General features: G+C 40.3%; 1 protein-coding gene across 1 annotated transcript in view; it reads right to left on the bottom strand.

The window, feature by feature from the left end:
* Positions 1–20188, bottom strand: part of Zbtb11 (zinc finger and BTB domain containing 11) — a 34449-nt gene that overhangs the window by 7619 nt on the left and 6642 nt on the right. Inside the window, exons 3-7 of the mRNA XM_090347106.1 lie at positions 19519–19750; positions 16135–16973; positions 15719–15895; positions 10803–11048; positions 8479–8623 (exon numbers count right to left, since the gene is read on the bottom strand). Coding sequence (XP_090203232.1) covers positions 8479–8623; positions 10803–11048; positions 15719–15895; positions 16135–16973; positions 19519–19750 — 1639 coding nt within the window. The remainder of the gene's footprint in view (positions 1–8478; positions 8624–10802; positions 11049–15718; positions 15896–16134; positions 16974–19518; positions 19751–20188) is intronic.

The raw sequence follows: 20188 nt of genomic DNA, 5'->3' as shown, positions 1-20188 counted from the left end.
TTAGTACACATTTTTCGCATTGACAGAAACAATAAACATTTCTATACAAATAAGTAGTCTAAAACTGTATTTAAAAACACCTTTAATTTAAATGTCACATTATTTAAAAACAAAAACCTACACATTTAGAAAGGGGAAAAGACAAAAGATAAGTAATTTTGAAATACATTCTGAGTACGTAAAGAAATAACAGGCGCCTGTGGCTCATACCTGTAATCCTAGCTATTAATGAGGCTGAGATCTGAGGATCATGGGTCAATTAACCACCAGAAAACTGGAATGGCACTGTGGCTCAAATAGCCTTGAGCTGAAGAGCTCAGGGACAGCAACCAGGCCCCAGAGTTCAAGCCCCACGACCAATCAAAAAAAAAAAAAAAACAAAACCTGAACATTGGCACCGAGACAATAGGGACGCTGCCTAGCTCTCTCTCACAAAAAGAGAGAACCAGGGAGTCCCACGAGTCAAATACCTTGAGAAATCCACAACAACAAACTCAAGAAGCAATGGAGAAGGACTCAAACCGGAAAAGAAATCCAGATAAAACTCACATCCAACTTTCTCAAAGAATTCGGAACACGAGGACCCCCTCCCCCCTCCCACTCCCCCCCCCCCCCCCCCCCCCCGGTTCCAAGCAGCGAAAAGCAGTGGAGGGTGTTGGGCGGAGCAGCCCAACCTCTGCAGAAACCAGCATAGGACCAGGCCAGCGAGCCGCAGAAGCAGCGGAACCCAGACACAGAACCAGAACAGCAAGCAGCGGAACCCAGACGCAGACCACAGGCAGCAGCGGAGATCCGAGGGGAATGATTCTCCAACACCGTGCAGCACCCACAGACGGAACCCAGAGGCGTGAGTAACACAGAGGGTACCCAAACCCATCAGGAAAGCAAAGCTGGTGCCAAGCAATAGAATTTAACTCAGACCCCTCCACTCCGCCTAAGACCGGCAGGAACAGGGGGGCAAGGAATTTAGAATCCTGTCCCTTCCCTCAACAGCCCACTCCTCCAGGCCACTGACAGGCGGGCGCAGTAAGACCCAGCACCCCACCAGGAGAGGCGGAGGTGTCCCAGCTCCCACCCACCCAGCAGGATCCTCTCCCAGGTCTCTGACTGGAGTCTGACAGGTGGGCTACGCTAAGACCCAGCACCCCACAAGGGGAGGCGGAGGTGGCCCAGCTCCCACCCGCCCCAACAGGCTCCTCTCCCAGGCCACTGGGTCTGGAGAGTGGGGGGCGCTGGGAACCTGCCTTACAACAGTGGGTGGGGTATGCGGGAAAATAGGAGCCAGCATCTTCCCCCCCCCTCAAATCTTGAGCTGGGCATTCTCCAGCTGGGAATCCTGAGCAAGACAGCACCGAGGGGGCCCCCCATAGTCACAGACTCTGACAAAGCAGTGGAAACACAGCAGGGAACTGAAGGGCCAATCAGCAGTCAGGCTCGCCTTCTGAGAATCAGAAAGGCGAGGCTCCGCCCTTGGAGCCCACGACCTCAGCTGGGCTCCGCCCCTGGGAACAGAGCGGACACCTGCTGATCCTTCTGAGAGCCCCTGGAAACTCCCAAACCCCACACCCTAGGCCGGGGCCCGCCCCTAGAAGCAGCACAGGAAAACCAACCGTCCGCCCAGTATGCTGAGACTGAAGCTCGCAGATCCATCCCACGGCCCACTGTGAGGCCACTGGTTGGGCTGAGAGCTAGTTGTGGAGCAGCACACAGCCTCTGGGAACAGGCTGGACACCAGCAAAAACTGCAAACTCTGACCTAGTCAGCAGAGGAATCAATGTGGCCGAGAACCACAGGTATTCACATATTCCCAGAACCACAGGTCCCAATCCAAGTAAAGACCGCCAACTACCGACCACAGGGCGAACTACAACAAGAGTTCTCGATGCCTAGAAGAGCACAAAGACGAATTACGACATACATAAATAATCAAAGTCCCACACAAAGCCCAAAGGGAAACGTGAAGGGATGACAGAGATGTCACCATCCCAAGAAATGACACCTGAAGAGACATGAAATATGACTCAAATCAAGGAGCTGATTTTGGAATTGAAGGATGAATTCCAAAAACAAAAGCAAGAAATTTCCAAGGAACTCTTCGAATTCAAAAGAGAAGTGGAAGAAAAGTTCAATACCCTCAGAGCAGACATGATCAGCTCAGTGTCCACACTTCAAGCAAAAATGGAGGCATTAAGCAGCAGATTGACTGAGATGGAGAATAGAACATCAGGAACGGAAGATAAAACACAAGAGCTGGAACAGAGAATCGCCACCTTGGAAAAATCAGTCAGAATCCACCAGAGAAAACTCCAGGAACTGGCAGATGCAGCAAAGAAGTCTAATCTTCGTATAATAGGGATTGAGGAGGGTGCAGAATTTCAGGACAAAGGAATGCAACCCCTATTCACCAAAATCATAGCAGAGAACTTCCCCAACCTCAAAAGGGAAAATACTCACATTATTGAAGGTTTCAGGACTCCAAACAGGCAAGATCCTAGAAGGAACTCATCTAGACATATCATAGTAAAGACACTAGACCCGAATACTAAGGAATTGATCTTAAATGCTGCAAAAACAAAGAAAGAGCTATACTACAATGGGAAAAAAATTCGAATCACAGAAGATCTTTCCACGCAAACTCTAAATGCAAGAAAAGCTTGGAAAAACATCATTGATGTCCTGAAGACCAACAACTGCCAACCCAGACTGATATATCCAGCAAAACTAGCATTTACATTTGAGGGAGAAACAAGAATATTTCACTCCAAAGAGAAGCTTTATGAATACGTGCACACTAAACTAGCGTTACAAAAAATATTAATGAATCGAGAACAAATTGCAGAACATCAAGAACCCCCATCAAGAAGCGAAGATCTGTAATTCACTAAACACAAAAGGGGGAAAAAAGAGAGAGAGAAAGAACCTTAGAAGTAAAAACAAATAATGACAATGGACACTGACCACTTCTCTATAATTTCCCTAAATGTGAACAGGATGAACAATCCAATCAAAAGACACAGAGCAGCAGACTGGATTAAGAAACACCAACCATCTATATGTTGCCTCCAAGAGACCCACCTCACTGCCAAAGACAGAAACAAATTCCAAGTGAAAGGATGGAAACGAATTTTCCACTCCAGTGCAACAAGCAAAAAGCAGGAGTAGCAATCTTAATCTCCGACAAAATTAACTTCTCAGTAAAATCAGTACATAAAGATAGAGATGGCCATTACGTATTAGTAAAGGGCACAATCCATGCCCATAATATTACAGTTATAAACATTTACTCCCCCAACACGGGAGCACCCAAATTCGTCAAACTCTCTTAGAATTACAGAACAAGATAGACTCAAACACAATCATAGTGGGAGACCTCAATACACCACTCTCAACAAATGACAGGTCAACTCAACAAAAGTTAAGGAAAGATACCATTGACTTAAATGACACCATAACCCAGCTGGGCTTAACAGATATACACCGAGTCTTCCACCCAATGGCAAAAGTTTTTACATTTTTCTCAGCAGCACATGGAACACACTCCAAAATAGATCATATATAATAGTTCATACAGAAAATTTAAGCAGATACAAGGGGTCTGATATAATCCCATGCATCCTATCAGACCACAGTGGAGTCAGACTAATTCTAAACAATGCAATCAAAGTCAAAAAACATTCAATCACATGGAAACTGAACAACACACTTCTGAATAACTCCTGGGTAACAGATCAGATCAGAAATGAAATTAAAAACTTCCTTGAATGTAATGACAATCAAGAAACATCACAAAGGAACTTATGGGACACAGCAAAGGCAGTTCTAAGAGGCAAATTTATCGTACTAGAAGCACATATTAAAAAGACAGAGGGCTGGGAGTTTGGCCTAGTGGTTAAAGTGCTTGCCTAGCATGCATGAAGACCCAGGTTCGATTCCTCGGTACCACATACATAGAAAAAAGTCGGAAGTGGTGCTGAGGCCCAAGTGGTAGAGCTCTAGCCTTGAGAAAGTCCAAGGACAGTGCTCAGGCCCTGAGCTCAAGCCCAGGACTGGCAAAAAAATAAAAAAATAAAAAGACAGAAGAATAGCATGTAAATAACCTTAAAAAAAAACTGAAACACCTAGAGGAGCAAGAAAAAGTTAATTCTAAAACAGCTAGAAGGACAGAAATAACAAAAATAAAATCAGAAATTTCAGAGATTGAAATAAGATCTACTATACACAAAATTGATAAATCAAAAAGTTGGTTCTTTGAAAGAGTCAACAAAATTGACAGACCCTTAACAAGATTAATCAAAAAAAGGGGAGACTCAAATAAATAAGATTAGAGACCCCACGGGAACAATCACAACTGATTCCCAAGAAATCCAGTCCATAATGAATAGGTAGTACCAGGGCCTATACTCAAAGAAACAAGAAAATCTAGTAGAAATGGATGATTTCTTAAATAAATATAGGCTACCCACACTGAACAATGATGAGGTAAACAAAGCAATCAGGGAAATGCCAACCAAAAAAAGCCCAGGTCCAGATGGATTCACTGTTGAATTCTACAAGATATTTACAGATGAAATAACACCTATACTCTTAAAACTCTTCTGAGAAATAGAAACAGAAGGAGAAATACCAAACTCATTTTATGAAGCTAATATTACTCTCATCCCCAAACCAGGGAAAGACCCAAGAAAAAAAGAAAACTACAGACCTATCTCTCTAATGAACACAGACGCAAAACTCCTCAATAAAATATTAGCCAACAGAATCAAGAAACAAATTAAAAAAATCATACACTATGATCAAGTGGGCTTCATCCCACATATGCAAGGCTGGTTTAACATTCGCAAATCAATCAATGTAATACATCATATCAGTAGAGTTAAGGATAAGAATCATATGATAATTTCTCTGGACGCGGAGAAGGCATTTCACAAAATACAACATCCATTCATGTTGAAAGCACTAGAAAAAATAGGAATAAGAGGTACATTCCTCAAAATAGTGAAAGCCATATATAAAAAACCTACAGCCAGTATTATACTAAATGGTGAAAGACTGGAACCATTCACCTTAAAATCAGGAACTAGACAGGGATGCCTACTCTCTCCACTTCTCTTCAATATAGTACTAGAACCCTTAGCCAGAGCAATAAGGCAAGAAAAGGACATCAAAGGGATCCACATAGGGAAAGAAGAAATTAAAATATCCCTATTCGCAGATGACATGATCCTCTATTTGAGTGACCCAACAAGCTCCACTCCCAAATTCCCACAACTAATAAACCACTTTAGCAATGTGGCAGGATACAAAATTAACCTTCAGAAGTCAGTAGCCTTCTTGTACACCAACAATACACAAACAGAAGGCCAAATCAAGAAAATGATCCCATTCGCAATAGTCCACAAAAGAATAAAATATTTAGGAATTAACTTAACCAAAGATGTAAAGAAATTATTCAATGAAAACTATAAAAGCCTAATGAAAGAAATTAAAGGGGACACTAGGAAATGGAAAGACATCCCATGCTCATGGCTAGGGAGAATCAACATAGTGAAAATGGCTATACTGCCAAAATTGATATACAAATTCAATGCAATCCCCATCAAAATCCCAAAGACATTCTTTACGGAAATTGAAGATATAATCCAAAGATTCATATGGAACAAGAAAAGACCTAGAATAGCCAAAACAATTCTAGGCAAAAAGAACAATGCTGGTGGTATTACAATACCAGACTTCAAACTCTACTATGTAGCCATAATAACAAAAACTGCTTGGTACTGGCACAAAAACAGACCAGAAGATGAGTGGAACAGAATAGAAGACCCAGAAATAGAACCACATACCTATAGGCAACTTGTATTTGACAAAGGAGCAAAAGATATACAATGGAACAAACACAGTCTATTCAATTATTGGTGCTGGCAAAACTGGGCAGCCACATGCAGAAAACTAAAAATTGACCCTAGCCTTTCGCCATGGACAAGCATTAACTCAAAGTGGATCAAAGACCTCAACGTCAGGCCGGAAACCGTGAAACTGCTACATGATAAAGTAGGAGAGACACTGGAACTCATAGGCACAGGCAAAAGATTCCTGAACAGAACCCCAGGGTCACAACAGATTGGAGAGAGACTCGATAAATGGCACTACCTAAAAATAAAAAGTTTCTGTACAGATAAAAACATAGTTGCAAAAGTAGAGAGACAGCCAACCAACTGGGAAAAGATATTCACCAACAATATATCTGACAAATGCTTAATATCTAGTATCTACAGGGAACTCAAGAAACTAATCCCTCCCAAACCCAATAAACCATTCACTAAATGGGCAAGGGAACTAAAGAGAGACCTATCAGAAGAAGAGATTAAAATGGCAGAAAAACATATGAGAAAATGTTCATCATCTATGGTCATAAAGGAAATGCAAAAAAAACACCCCTAAGGGCCGGGAGTTTAGCCTAGTGGTTAAAGTGCTTGCCTAGCATGCATGAAGACCAGGGTTCGATTCCTCAGTACCACATACATAGAAAAAAGCCGGAAGTGGTGCTGAGGCTCAAGTGGTAAAGCTCTGGCCTTGAGAAAGTCTAAGGACAGTGCTCAGGCCCTGAGCTCAAGCCCAGGACTGGCAAAAAAAAAAAAAACAAAAAACAAAAAAAAAAAAAAACTAAGATACCACCTTACCCCAACAAGAATGGCCAGTTGCTGGCTGGGTTGGGGAGAAAAAGGAACCCTATTACACTGCTGGTGGGAATGTAGACTAGTTCAGTCACTCTGGAAAGCAGTGTGGAGGTTCCTTAAAGAACTGAAAATAGACCTTCCCTATGATCCCGCCATACCACTTCTGGGCATCTATCCTGACCAGCATGATCCAGGGTATTATAAAGACACTTGCTCAGCTATGTTCATCTCTGCACTATTCACAATAGCTAGGCAATGGAAACAATTCAGATGCCCTACTGCAGATGAATGGATACAGAAAATGTGGTATATATATATATATATATATATATATATATATATATATATATATATACAATGGAATTCTACATAGCCAACAGACAAGATAAAATAATGGCATTCGCAGGGAAGTGGATGAATCTAGAGCGAATCGTGTTGAGTGAGACAAGTCAAAACCTAAGGAACAAAAGGTGCATGGTATCCTTAATATGTGGCTATTAAATCCAAAGAGTACAAGAGCGAGGACTCAATAACTGCATACCCAAAGCTATGGACATGGTAATGGAAATACAAACATAACTATATAGACATAAAACCTATGACTCTATAGACATGTTTTATTTCATAAATTGATAGGTTTCTATGACATACAAACCCTTAGCCTAATTTCGATTAATTTCTAAATACTAAGTCCCAGAGATTGTAATTAGAGATTCCCTCCTTGAACACTTGTTTGTTAAACTTGTCATTTAAAATATGATGTAAACATAAGCCATATAATGAATGATTGTTCTTAAGGTACTATGTTATCGCTCATCACTTTTGCTGTCCCTTGGTTATCTCATATTGTTACACTATCTCACTTTGTTACCTGGTATATCGGATATATTTATATTTGGTTATCTGAAACTGGATAGGGAACGGGGGAAAGCAAGCTGAGGAGTAGGGGTGTGGGGGAGGGCAATGGGGACCAAGACATGTGAAAGGGTATCAATGCATGGGAATTAATGCACCATCTATCTGGGAAATATCATGTAACCCTTCTATTAATTACAATAAAAAATATATGAAAAAAAAAGGTTTAAAAAAATGGAATTACCGTGTGGTCCAGCATTCACTCTATGGCACAAAGCCAAAGATAATTTGAGTATAAAGGCATTCTTCAGCTCAAGACTACAGCCCTACCCCTTGATCCACAGCCCCACTTCCGTTTTCTGGTGGTTAATTGGAGATAAGAGTTTCATGGACTTCAGTGCCCGGTCTGGCTTTGAACCATGATCCTAACATCTCAGCCTCCTGGGTAGCTAGGATTACAGGTGTGAGCCACCCTGCCAGGCTTTGTTTTCCTGTACTTTGACATAATTTATGAAAGCACATCCATTAATGAAAGCAAATCCAATTTTCCAATCTGTTGGAAATAATGGACACTCTAACATGTAACTTTTATTACTTTCTGTTAAACTGTAGAATTGAGACATTTAAATTTTCCACACATAAAATGAGACAGAAATGGGTAAATTTAATTTACCTTAATTACATTGGTGTGCAATAGATGCATGTATCATATACATCTGAATCCCAGTAATATGGTCAATTAAGATGTTAATCAAAAATTAATAAATTACTATTTAAAGGCACTGTATTTACTTAATGCTTATTAAAAATAAACACATATAATATTAAATGACTAAAATAAAAAAAAACCTGAACATATACAACCATCAATATAATTCCTTACTAACTGCACATCTGATATAATAATAAATTTAAATATATAAGATAAATTATATAAATTTTTTATTACCTGTGTGAATACTCATATGTTCCTGAAGGCTCCGTTTGGTAACAAATGACTTAACACACAGTTCACACTGGAATTGCTTTTGTGACTCATGGAGACTCTGATGTAATTTTAGACCATGCTTATAGATGAAAGTTTTTCCACAGACCTAAAAAAAGAACAGTAGTATTTAAGTCAGTATAGTGAAAAGTAGTGTTTAAGTTAGTATACACATATATATATATAAATAATGCACATATTCTTATATAATTTTAAAATAATGTTTTAAGATTGTAAAAATGACAGTGAAAATTGAAACCATAAACATCTAAGATCATACTTGGCTGATCTCTTTTTTCCCATATATTTTTATTGTAATTAATAGAAGGGTTACATTAATTAATTAATTAATTAATTAATTGTAATTAATAGAAGGGTTACACCAGGTGCAGTACTTCACATACACTGATACCTTTTCCCATGTCTTGGTCCCCATTTCCCTCCCCGACCCCCGCCCTGGCTGATCTCTTTTGTGACTCAGTATATAGTAAATATTGTTGCACTACCATATAAGTTTAAACAGTGGAAAACTACCTGTGCTATCTTTGTGAGGTTGGTATACAGTATACCTTATATAAAGGAGACATGAAAGCTTAATTAAGAACCATCACTGGGTGAGGTGGCTCATGCCTGTAATCCTAGCTACTGAGGAAGCTGAAATGAGGATGGAGAATTGCATTTCAAAGCCAGCCCCAGCACTAAAGAACTGTGAGACTTATCTCTAATTAGTGAGACTCTTATCTTCAATTAATCTTAATCGCTAGAACCCAGAAGTGGGGCTATAGCTCAAGGGGTAGGGTCATAGCCTTGAGCTGAAGAGCTCAAGGGGTAGGGTGGTAGCCTTAAGCTGAAGAGTTCAGGGACAGTGACCAGGTCCAAAGTTCAAGCCCCATCACCCACCAAAAAAAAAAATGTTATCTATCCCTTCCCAATCTACTAGGAAGGAAATTTTGTTCAATCAAATAGAAATGTCAAATATCAGAGTTTATGTGCTTTACTTTCTACTTCTGTACTTATTTCTCACAACTACATTTGAATAGCATATACTGGAACAAAAAAGACCAACCAATACAAAGCTTTTACCATTTTTTGTTGCTGTTGTTTTGGGGTGTTTTTTTTTTGGTCTCCAGGGCTTGGACCCTGGGCCTAGGTTCTGTCTCTGAGCTCTTCAGCTCAAGGCTTCCACCCTATCCCTTGACCCACATCGCCACTTCCGCCGCCACTTCCGTTTTCTAGTGGTTAATTGGAGATAAGAGTCTCAGAGCCTTTAGCCCTAAGCTGGCTTTGAACCAAGATCCTCAGAAGATCTCAGCCTCCTGAGTAGCTAGGATTACAGGCATGAGCCAACATACTTACTTGGCTAAGCAAGACTTACATTAGTGAATAATTTTTAGCACTTTGCTTCCAAAATAATTGGAATAATAGGGGGGGGAAAGCAGCAAAACAGTAGGAATAACAGTATGAACCTATAAAAGCAGAATAACATTATGAATAAAACAGATTTGCAGCTGGGTGTGGGGGCTCACGCCTGTAATCCTAGCTACTTAGGAGGCTGGGATTTGAGGATCATGGTTCAAAGCCAGCTGGGCATTAAAGAACTTGAGACTCATCTCTAATTAACCTCTAGAAAACAAGAGAAGTGGAGCTGTGGCTTAAGGGTAGGGTTACATTCTTGAGCTAAAGACTCAGAGACAGCTCCAGGGCCCAGAGTTCAGGCCCTCCATGACCCACAAAACAAACAAAACAGAACAAGATTTGACCATGAGCTGCTAAGAAGATTCATTCCATTCATTATATATTCTACTCTCACAATAAAAAGCTTGAGACAGAAATATATTGAAAGTTTCTCAAAATTTAAGAATAACAAGAGTGGTCATGCTTCTTTGCAAAGCTACAGATGCTACTAGAATCTTCTTCACTGCTCTAGATAGCCCTTCATCTTCAGTAACACAAAAGAAAATATAGCTTAGGCAGGACATTTCCTGACCACGTCACTGATTTGTTTCCATTCCAGGTTAGTCATTCTGAAGGATGAACAGGATAATAAATTGGATTTTCTCACCTTGCAAAAATCCTCTGAGCCCTAACACATTTCACAAACATCCTAAATAGATTTCGTTCAAATTATGACTTAAGACAACAAATTAAAGAGTACAATAAGGAATCACTCCTGAAAAATGTAAAAAATTGAGAAGATAAATTTTCCTGACACTTTATAAAAGTCAGAATGACTCCCCAACATACAATTAGTACCTTCTTTAAATAGCAAAATGACTGTTATGGCTTACCTGGCATGCATGTGGCTTTACACCTGTGTGCTTTAACATATGGATGCGAAGAGAATACAGTTTAGGGAGCGTTCTTCCACATATGGAACATATGAACTCACGCTTGGTCCTGCCCTTCTCAGATGATGTCCCTGATGCTTCATTAGACGTGGAATTGGCGGAAGATGAACTTGGAGCATCTTTCCTGGTATGTCGAATAAGATGTGCACGCAACGAGGCACTATACTGAAACTGTTTTTTACATAACTAAAAGAAAATGTAAGAGTCTATCTAAATAAATTTCCATTACAAAATATGAATGAAACCTGACTCAATTTTCAACTTTGCAATTCTGGTTACAATAATTATAATCAATAAACACATGTGTTATGTAAAAGATATATTAGGTATCCAGTCATAAAAATGAAAAAAGATACAATTCAGGACCTACTTTAAAGAGATTTACAATGTAACTACAGAGTAAGACCCATATAAAAAATTGTGAAATATTTAGGAGGGTAGTTGGAGCAAGGAGGAAAGAGTGACCTTGAGTAGTCGTAGAGCAGTTGTGGTGGTGAGTAGTGGGCTTAAGGAGTAAAACTGGGAGTACAGCTCAGTGCCACCCAACAATGTATGAGATCCAAGGTAATAACCCAGCACCACCAAAACAAAGAGTATGACACAACTCAGTCTACTGCCCCAAGACCATTACTACTAGTTCTAGTTGGAAAAGTAGGGGATAGACAGCATAGAAAGTTAAGACTACAAAGGTCCTTGAAAACTAAAGTTGCTAGAAATTTGTGAAAGCTTTGGCTCTTTTAGACACCAGTCATCTATGTCAATCACCTATAAAATTTCATTTTTAAAAGGTAGCAAGACGAGCTGGGAGTTTGGCCTAGTGGTAGAGTGCTTGCCTAGCATGTACCAAGACCTGGGTTCAGGAAGTTGAAGCCCTATGACTGACAAACAAAATAAAGTATCTCTTCTCTTAAAGTGCCTTTATCTCGTGATAGTATGTCTGTTCCCTGCAATCTATAGCAAACTTGTCCAACACAAACCATAATTGACCTGAGAATACCAAATTTTACAATGTTTTAGTCACATATATAAAAGGGCATGCTAAATATTCTCAACTCAGACAACAACAATGCTGGCGGGAATGTGTAGAAAGAGGAACCCTACTGCACTGCTGGTGGGAATATAAACTAGTACAGCCACTTTGGAAAGCAGTTTGGAGGTTTCTTAAAGAAATGAAAATAGACTCTCCCTACGATCCCTCCATACTACTCCTGGGCATCTACTCCGAGCATCATAACCCAGGATATGATAAGGACACCTGCTTAGCCATGTTCGTCTCTGTACTATTCACAGTAGCCAGGTGATGGAAACAACCCAGATGCCCTACTGCAGATAAATGGATACAGACACACACACACACACACACACACACACACACACACACACACCATGGAATTCGATATAGCCAACAGACAAGATAAAACTGGCATTCGCAGGGAAGTGGATGAAACTAGAGTGAATCATGTTGAGAGAGATAAGTTGAGACCAAATGAACAAAACGCACATGGTCTCCTTAATATGTGGATATTAGATCCAAACAGTACAATAGCGAGGATTCAATATTCGTGTACCCAAGGTTATTGACACGGTCTTGGAGATACAAACATAACTACATAGACATAAAAATCTATGATGGGGCTCGGCATTGTGGCTCACGCCTGTAATCCTAGCTACTTAGGAGGCTGAGATCTGAGGATCAAGGTGATTCAAAGCCAGCCTGGGCACAAAAGGACCTAAGACTCATCTCCAGTTAATCTCTAGAAAATGGGAAGTGGGGCTTGGCTCAGCATAGGTGGTAGCCTTGGGCTGAAGAACTCAGGGACAGCGTCCAGGCCAGTTCAAGCACCATGATCCACAAAAAAATCTATGATTTGATATATACTCTATAGACAAATATATGCACCGTCCTCGGCTTTCTCAAGGCTAGCCCTCTACCACTTGAGCCATAGCACCACTTCCGGCTTTTTTTTTTTTTTTTTTTTTGCCAGTCCTGGGCTTGAGCTCAGGGCCTGAGCACTGTCTTTGGACTTTCTCAAGGCTAGAGCTCTACCACTTGAGCCTCAGCACCACTTCCAGCTTTTTTTTTTCTATGTATGTGGTACCAAGGAATCGAACCCGGGTCTTCGTGCATGCTAGGCAAGCACTTTAACCACTAGGCCAAACTCCCGGCCCTCCGGCTTTTTTTTTCTATGTATGTGGTACCAAGGAATCGAACCCAGGTCCTTGTGCATGCTAGGCAAGTACTCTATCACTAGGCTAAACTCCCGGCCCTCAGCTTAATTTTAATTATGTTCTAAAATCTAAGTGCTAGTGATTGTATATATAGATTCCTTCTTAAATACTTGTTTGTTAAACATGACATCTGAAATATGATGTAAAAATCAATGTTAATAAATTTTTTTAAAAAATGATATAAAATGAAAGCTGAAAGGAGACAAGTCATGAAAAAGCAAGATAGCTAGGATATGGAAACAAAAGATTTATTTTTGTTATATTATTTCCTTTCTTTTTTTCTCTCCTATGATTTATCTCATGTTGTTAGTGTAAGGGGAAAAACAAGATGATTGGGAGGGGGTGGGAGTGGCAAAGGGGGACAAAAACATGAGAACATTTATGACTCCACAGACATAATGTTTTATTACATAGATTAATATGTATCTATGACATGCAAACCCTCAGCCTAATTTTAATTATGTTCTAAAATCTAAGTACCAGTGACTGTATAGATTCCCTTCTTGAATACTTGTTTGTTAAACAAGTCATTTGAAGTATGATGTAACAATTAATGTTAATAAATTCTTTAAATAAAAAAAACATGAGAAAGGATATCAATGTTTGAGAAGCAATTTACCTGACAAATGTAACTATAACCCTTCTTTACATTACCCTGACAATAAAATATAATTTCAAAAGGAAAAAAATAAAAGGGCATGCTATTTGCGTACAGCTTTCCCATGTTAATTTGTCTCTACATTACTTTTAACACCTAACAAAATGTAAGTGATAGGTAAATAGATGTTTTTCTACCCAGTATAGGGAACAATGGTAAGAAAAAAGAAAAGCCTGTATATGTCCAGTATAAAGTCATTTCTTGTCACAAATATTTTCAACATATAACTGGCTGAATCCTATATCCCTACAGATATAGGGAAATGACTATGTCAAACAAACCCAAAGTCCTCCCACCTCACCCTCCAAGCGTAAATTTGACAGCATCTGCCACTGCGACTCACTTTTGTCTATAGAGGGCACCTTCACTTCTCTTGAAGCAAGTCATAATTTACCTTTTCCAGAGAGAAAAATGTCTCTGGTCAAGGAAGAACAATTTAATTGTACTGACTTTCAAAATTTCCGGTATTAACCGGGTGCAGTGGCTTACGCCTGCAATCCTAACTACACAGGAGGTTGAGATCAGAGGATCCTAATTTAAAGCCAGCCCAAGCACTAAAATCTGTGAGACTTTTATCTCCAATTAATCACCAGAAAAGCGAAAGTGGCGCTATGGCTCAAGAGATAAGGCAGTAGCCTTGAGCTGAAGAGCTCAGGGACAACACCCATGCCCAGAGTTCAAATCCCACAACTGACAAAAATTAAAAAAATAAAAAATAAATTCTTATTACTACTACCAGTTCTGGAACTATTTATTAGTTCTTCAGCACAGGTGGATTGACTTGTAGACTTCTCCACTGAAAACCTCAAAGTGAGTCCTCTGCAATTTACTGTGTCATTTCACTCATTTATTAGCATCCGGGGTCTAATTGCCAACCTCCCTTCTGCTTCTTGTACTCTCTTATAAAGGCATATTTTTAGAATGATCTTTTTTTCTGTTGTTTTACCAGGATATAAGAGAAAGTACAGAGCCACATGCCAGTGGCTCACGCCTGTAATCCTAGCTACTCAGGAGGCTGAGATCTGAGAATCGCAGTTCAAAGCCAGCCCAGGCACAAAAATCCCTGAGATTCTTCAATAAACCACCAGAAAATCAGAAGTGATGGAGGAGCTTGGGCTGGGAACATAGCCTGGTGGTAGAGTGCTTGCCTAGCATGCACAAAGCCCTGGGTTTGATTCCTCGGTACCACATCTACAGAAAATACTGAAACTTGTGCTGTGGCTCAAGTGGTAGAGCACCAGCCTTAAGCAAAAAGTGTCCAGGGACAGTATCCAAGCCCTAAGTTCAAGCCCTAGGGCTGCCCCCCCCCAAAAAAAAAGTAAAAGAGCTAAGGTATAAACCCAGGCCCAGAGTTAAAGTCACATGACTTACTGCCCCCAGAAAGCTCAGGTAATTCATACAAGTACATGATATGTATGAAGAGGATGACTCTTTTTTTTTTTTTGGCAGTCCTGGGCTTGAGCTCAGGGTCTGAGCACTGTCCTTGGACTTTCTCAAGGCTAGAGCTCTACCACTTCAGCCTCAGCACCACTTCTGGCTTTTTGCTATGTATGTGGGGTACCGAGGAATCGAACCCGGGTCTTCATGCATGCTAGGCAAGCACTCTACCACTAGGCCAAACTCCTGGCCCCAGAGGATGACTCTTATAGCAATATCAGAAAGATAAAAATAGGACAGCAGTGGGAGAAATAACCAACCAGCATAGTGTACATTAAATTTAGAGTAATCATGGGCCAGGAGTTTGGTCTAGTGATAGAATGCTTGCCTACCATGCATGAAGACCAGAGGTTCAGTTCCTAGGTATCACATACATAGAAAAGCCGCAAAATGGTACTGTGGCTCAAATAGTAGAACTCTAACCTTGAGAAAGCCCAGGGACAGTGCGCAGGCTCTGAGGTCAAGATTACCAAAAATAAATAAATAAATAAATTTAGAGTGATCTTGAATTATTACTTTTTCTTATACTTACTGGGCATTTGTAATCTCTAGCTCTTTCATGTTTCAGTGTGTGCATTATAAAAGCATATCGTCTCTGAAAAACCATTCCACATTCCCCACATTTATGGGATGCTTCTTCAGTGTTCTCCTTGGTGTCCCTTTTTGGTTGTTTCATCATTTTCCCTCTTTGAACTAATTTCTGAGCCACCTAGTTAAGAGATAGACACAATCTAAGTTTGTACAGTCATTTTCAGTTTTTTGTCATGAGTTATAAACATCAATAAGATACTCCAAATTCCTATTATCCTAGTGATAATGGTACTTCAAACATTAAATTGCTGGCCTGTACCCCACTCCAAATAATTTTTGCTGTAGACCTAAATTCATCACTGGAATGCTTTCAACCTAAAGCTGAAACCACAAATGCTGACCCTTTTTAAGTCACACCTGCTGAACCGCTGACTTAGGAATGGCCTTCCTCTTCTGGAGCTTCTTCTCCATGCCCTTGTGTAGTCGGATGTAGCCCCCTTCATTAACAGACCGCTGCCGAAGCCTACTTCTGTAAGTATCATCCTCAGGGCCTATGTCTTTGTTTGTTGTTGACTCAACTAGATTTTCATGATCTTTTAAAGGCTGGTCAAGGTTTTGCATATTGTTTGGAATGTCTTCAGCACAGTTATCTTCAGCTGATACATCATTTCCCATATCACTGTCCTCATGAGAGCTGCTGATTATATTGTCTTTCGGAAGTACAGGGTTAGTATTAGAAATGGTATCATCTCTGATGTTGGAAGTCTCTTGCTCTGCCTCATTTTCCATTCCTAAAGCAACAGATTCTATTTCAGGATGGGAGTCAGCTATACCTCCCACAGATGACATCGAAGCTTCTGCCTCTGGAGAAACCTGGGATTCAGGCTGTTGTCTTAGCTCTTCATTCTGCTCAGCTTCTGGCAATTCTCCATTGACGAGCAGTACGATTTCACAAGCCCCAGGCTCACTCGACACAGTGTTTGTGGTTCCCTCACTGCTAGCCTCAGGAGGTGCTGTGCTTCCATTCTGCGATGGCAGGTCTTGGGTAGATGCAACTGTTTGTACTTCACCCTTCTTATACACTGTTAGCTGCTTCTCTTCCATTAGTTTATGTACACTTTCACAAATTTCTAAAACTTCTGACATGAAAAGATGACGAGCTAAGATGGCCACATCAGCCATGCTACAGAAGTCAAAACTGAGTACAGAAGTATAGGCAAATTCTAGCAAAGGAAGGAAGCTTGCTTTACAAAAACCTATATGAAACAAGAAAGGCAGGGGACAAAAAGTTAGGACAAAACCACTGCATAGAAACAACTGACATAGAATTATGAGAAGATTTAAAAAGTGGCAATTATCACGCAACATGGTGTCTCAAGCCTGTAATCCTAGCTACTCTGGAGGCTGAGATCTGAGGATCAAGATTCAAAGCCAGCCTGGGCACAAAAGGACCAATTAACCTCTAGAAAACAGGAAGTGGGGCTTGGTTCAAGGGTGGTAGCCTTTAACTAAAGAGCTCAGGGATAGGTACAGGCCGAGTTTAAGCCCCATGACACCCCCCAGAAAAAAAATTGGCAATTATGACCATTAATTCTACAATTAATTATCCATGGATTTTGCTTTCTGTTCTGGCTGCTTATCAAATCTTGACTAACTCATTCTTTTTTTTTTTTTTTTCCCGCCAGTCCTGGGCTTGAGCTCAGGGCCTGAGCACTGTCCTTGGACTTTCTCAAGGTTAGAGCTCTACCACTTGAGTCTCAGCACCACTTCTGGCTTTTTTGTATGTATGTGGTACCAAGGAATTGAACCCGGGCCTTCGTGCATCCTAGGCAAACACTTTAACCACGAGGCCAAACTCCCGGCCCCTAACTCACTTTTATGAGATGAATCCCTCAATACCTAATATAGAAAATTGCATCAGACTTACTACCTCAAGAATGGTTGTAAGGCAACCATTTTCAAACTGTACTCCTTAGAACCTTGGGGATTTTTCAAATTTCCCTCAATAAATAGCTGCTGGAGAATGGAGGGTAAAAAAGAACAAGGCAAGCAGGCCATGGTGGCTCACACCTGTAATCCTAGCTACTCAGGAGGCTGAGACCTGAGGATCAAGGTTCAAAGCCAGCTCTGGCACAGAAGGATCTGAGACTCTTATCTCCAATTAACCTCTGGAAAACAGGAAGTGGGACTTGGCTCAAGGGTAGGCTGATAGCCTTGAGCTGAACAGCTCTGGGTCAAGGGTAGGCTGATAACCTTGAGCTGAATAGCTCGGGGACAATGCCCAGGCCTAACTCAAGCCCTATGACCCACAAAAAAAAAAGGGGGGTGGGGAGGGAAGAGGTTGGTGAGTAGGCAGGGTTCAGTCAACTAACCGCACCTATACAGCTAAGCATTCTACAACTAAACATTAAAAAGCAAGATTTAATGTAGGGGTCAATTAACTTCTTCTATGAAGAATGAGATGCTAAGCCAGGTGCGGTGGCTTACACCTGTAATCCTAGCTACTCAGGAGGCTGAGATCTGAGGACCAAGGTTCAAAGCCACCCCAGGCACAAAAGGACCTGAGACTCATATCTCCAATTAACCTCTAGAAAACAGGAGGTGGGGAAGTGCCCAGGCCTAGTTCAAGCCCCAGGACCCATAAGGAAAAAAAATGAGATGATAAATATTTCAGGCCACAAAGTGCTTGTCACAACTACTCAGCTCTGACACTGGAGCTGGAAAACTAATGTTCACAATGGGTATTGGCTCTACAAATTTGTTTGTGAAAAGGTAGAGTAGGCAGAATTGGCCCTTAGGCTATAGTGGCATATTCTGGATTCACAGAATAAAATTACCACATCTATGAGGTATTACATTCCAATTTTATGTAGGATAAAAAGTAAAGTATTTCTTTTGTATGTTCTTAGTGCTTCGCTTTCAAAAGACATTTCTAATTCTTAATATCCAAATGGTTTCTAAAAAATGAAGGAGAAAAAAAAAAGAAAATAAATAAATAAAATGAAGGGGGGAAAAAAAACACCCACTACAACAGTGTTGATTCTTTTTTTTTTCCTTTTGTCTCTCATGGGGCTTGAACTCTGGGCCTGAGTACTGTCCCTGAGCTCTTCAGCTCAGGGCTACCACCCTACCCTTTGAGCCATAGCACCACTTCCTATTTTCTAGTGACTTTAGTGCCCAGCCTGGCTTTGAACCATGATCCTCAGATCTCAGCCTCCTGAGCAGCTAGGATTACAGGCATGAGCCACCAGCACCCAGCCTATGTATGTAATTTTTAAGTAACATATCACTTAATGTAATAATATAGATGTATTTGTAGATTTTTCAGTTTAAATTCCAGAAATACTTCTCCTGGGACAACTGTTTTCTTATAACTCTATCTTAGAAACTTTGCTTAAAAAGAAAGCCCTTTTTCTGCTTCTTAGGAGTTGTGGAGATCAAAAGGGGGTGTAAAAAGTGAGAGAGAAAGAGTAAAAAAATGCAATTATAGTATTAAGATTACAATATGTAAACAATGAACTATGCAACTTGTGGGCAGGGACAGGAGGGAGAAATGGGGAAAAGCAAAGGACAAAGTGACATTGTCCAAAGAAGAAATGTACTCATTAGCTGACTTATGAAATGGTAACTCATCTGTGCCTACCTTAATAGTAACAATAAAATGAATTTAAAGGCTTAAATAAGCTTAGTAGGCTTCTATATATGTCTCTATTACTATATAGTCTATTTAGAGGACAACTCTCTCTTCTAAAACATACTTATTAACAAAAGGCAGTAGTATTAAAAAAAAAAAAATCTTACCAGAAAGATCCACCACAGCCTCATGACTGGAAACAGCTCCTTTCTCAATAAAAAGGTCTCGAAAATATTCACTATTAGCTGATAAAACAGATTTATGTGCTTTGTACTCTTCTCCTTCAATTAATAAAGTAACATCACAGAACTGGTTGGAAAGTCTCTGCTCATTCAGCTGTTTCAAGACAGCCTGGCAATGTTTTGGAGAAGAACGTTTTACTACTCCTTTGGTATCAACCTGTCAAAATAAAGTTTCATATTAAATGGAAATCTATTCCCTTTTTTCAAGCGAAGAAATAAATTTTTTTAGCGTTACATATATTTTTATTGTAATTAATAGAAGGGTTACACTATATTCGTCAGATAGAAGGTGCATTACTTCACAAACACTGATGCTCTTTCTCATGTTTTGTTCCCATTTCTATTCTCCCACCTCCCCCCCCCTTTTTTTTGGCCAATCCTGAGGCATGAACTCAGGGCCTCAGCACTGTCCTTGGGTTTTCCCAAGGCTAGCACTCTACCACTTGAGCCACAGCACCACTTCCAGCTTTTTCTATGTAAATGATACCGAGGAATTGAACTCAGGTCTTCGTGCATGCAAGGCAGGCACTCTACTACAAGCCAAACTTCTGGGTCTTGTAATTCTTTCTTTTACCTATCTACTTAAATAAGGCAC

This window comes from Megascapheus bottae, chromosome 1, assembly GCF_031878675.1.
Source record: "Megascapheus bottae isolate mThoBot1 chromosome 1, mThoBot2.hap1, whole genome shotgun sequence".
Classification (NCBI taxonomy): Eukaryota; Metazoa; Chordata; class Mammalia; order Rodentia; family Geomyidae; genus Megascapheus; species Megascapheus bottae.
This window is presented reverse-complemented; position numbering and strand designations above follow the sequence as displayed.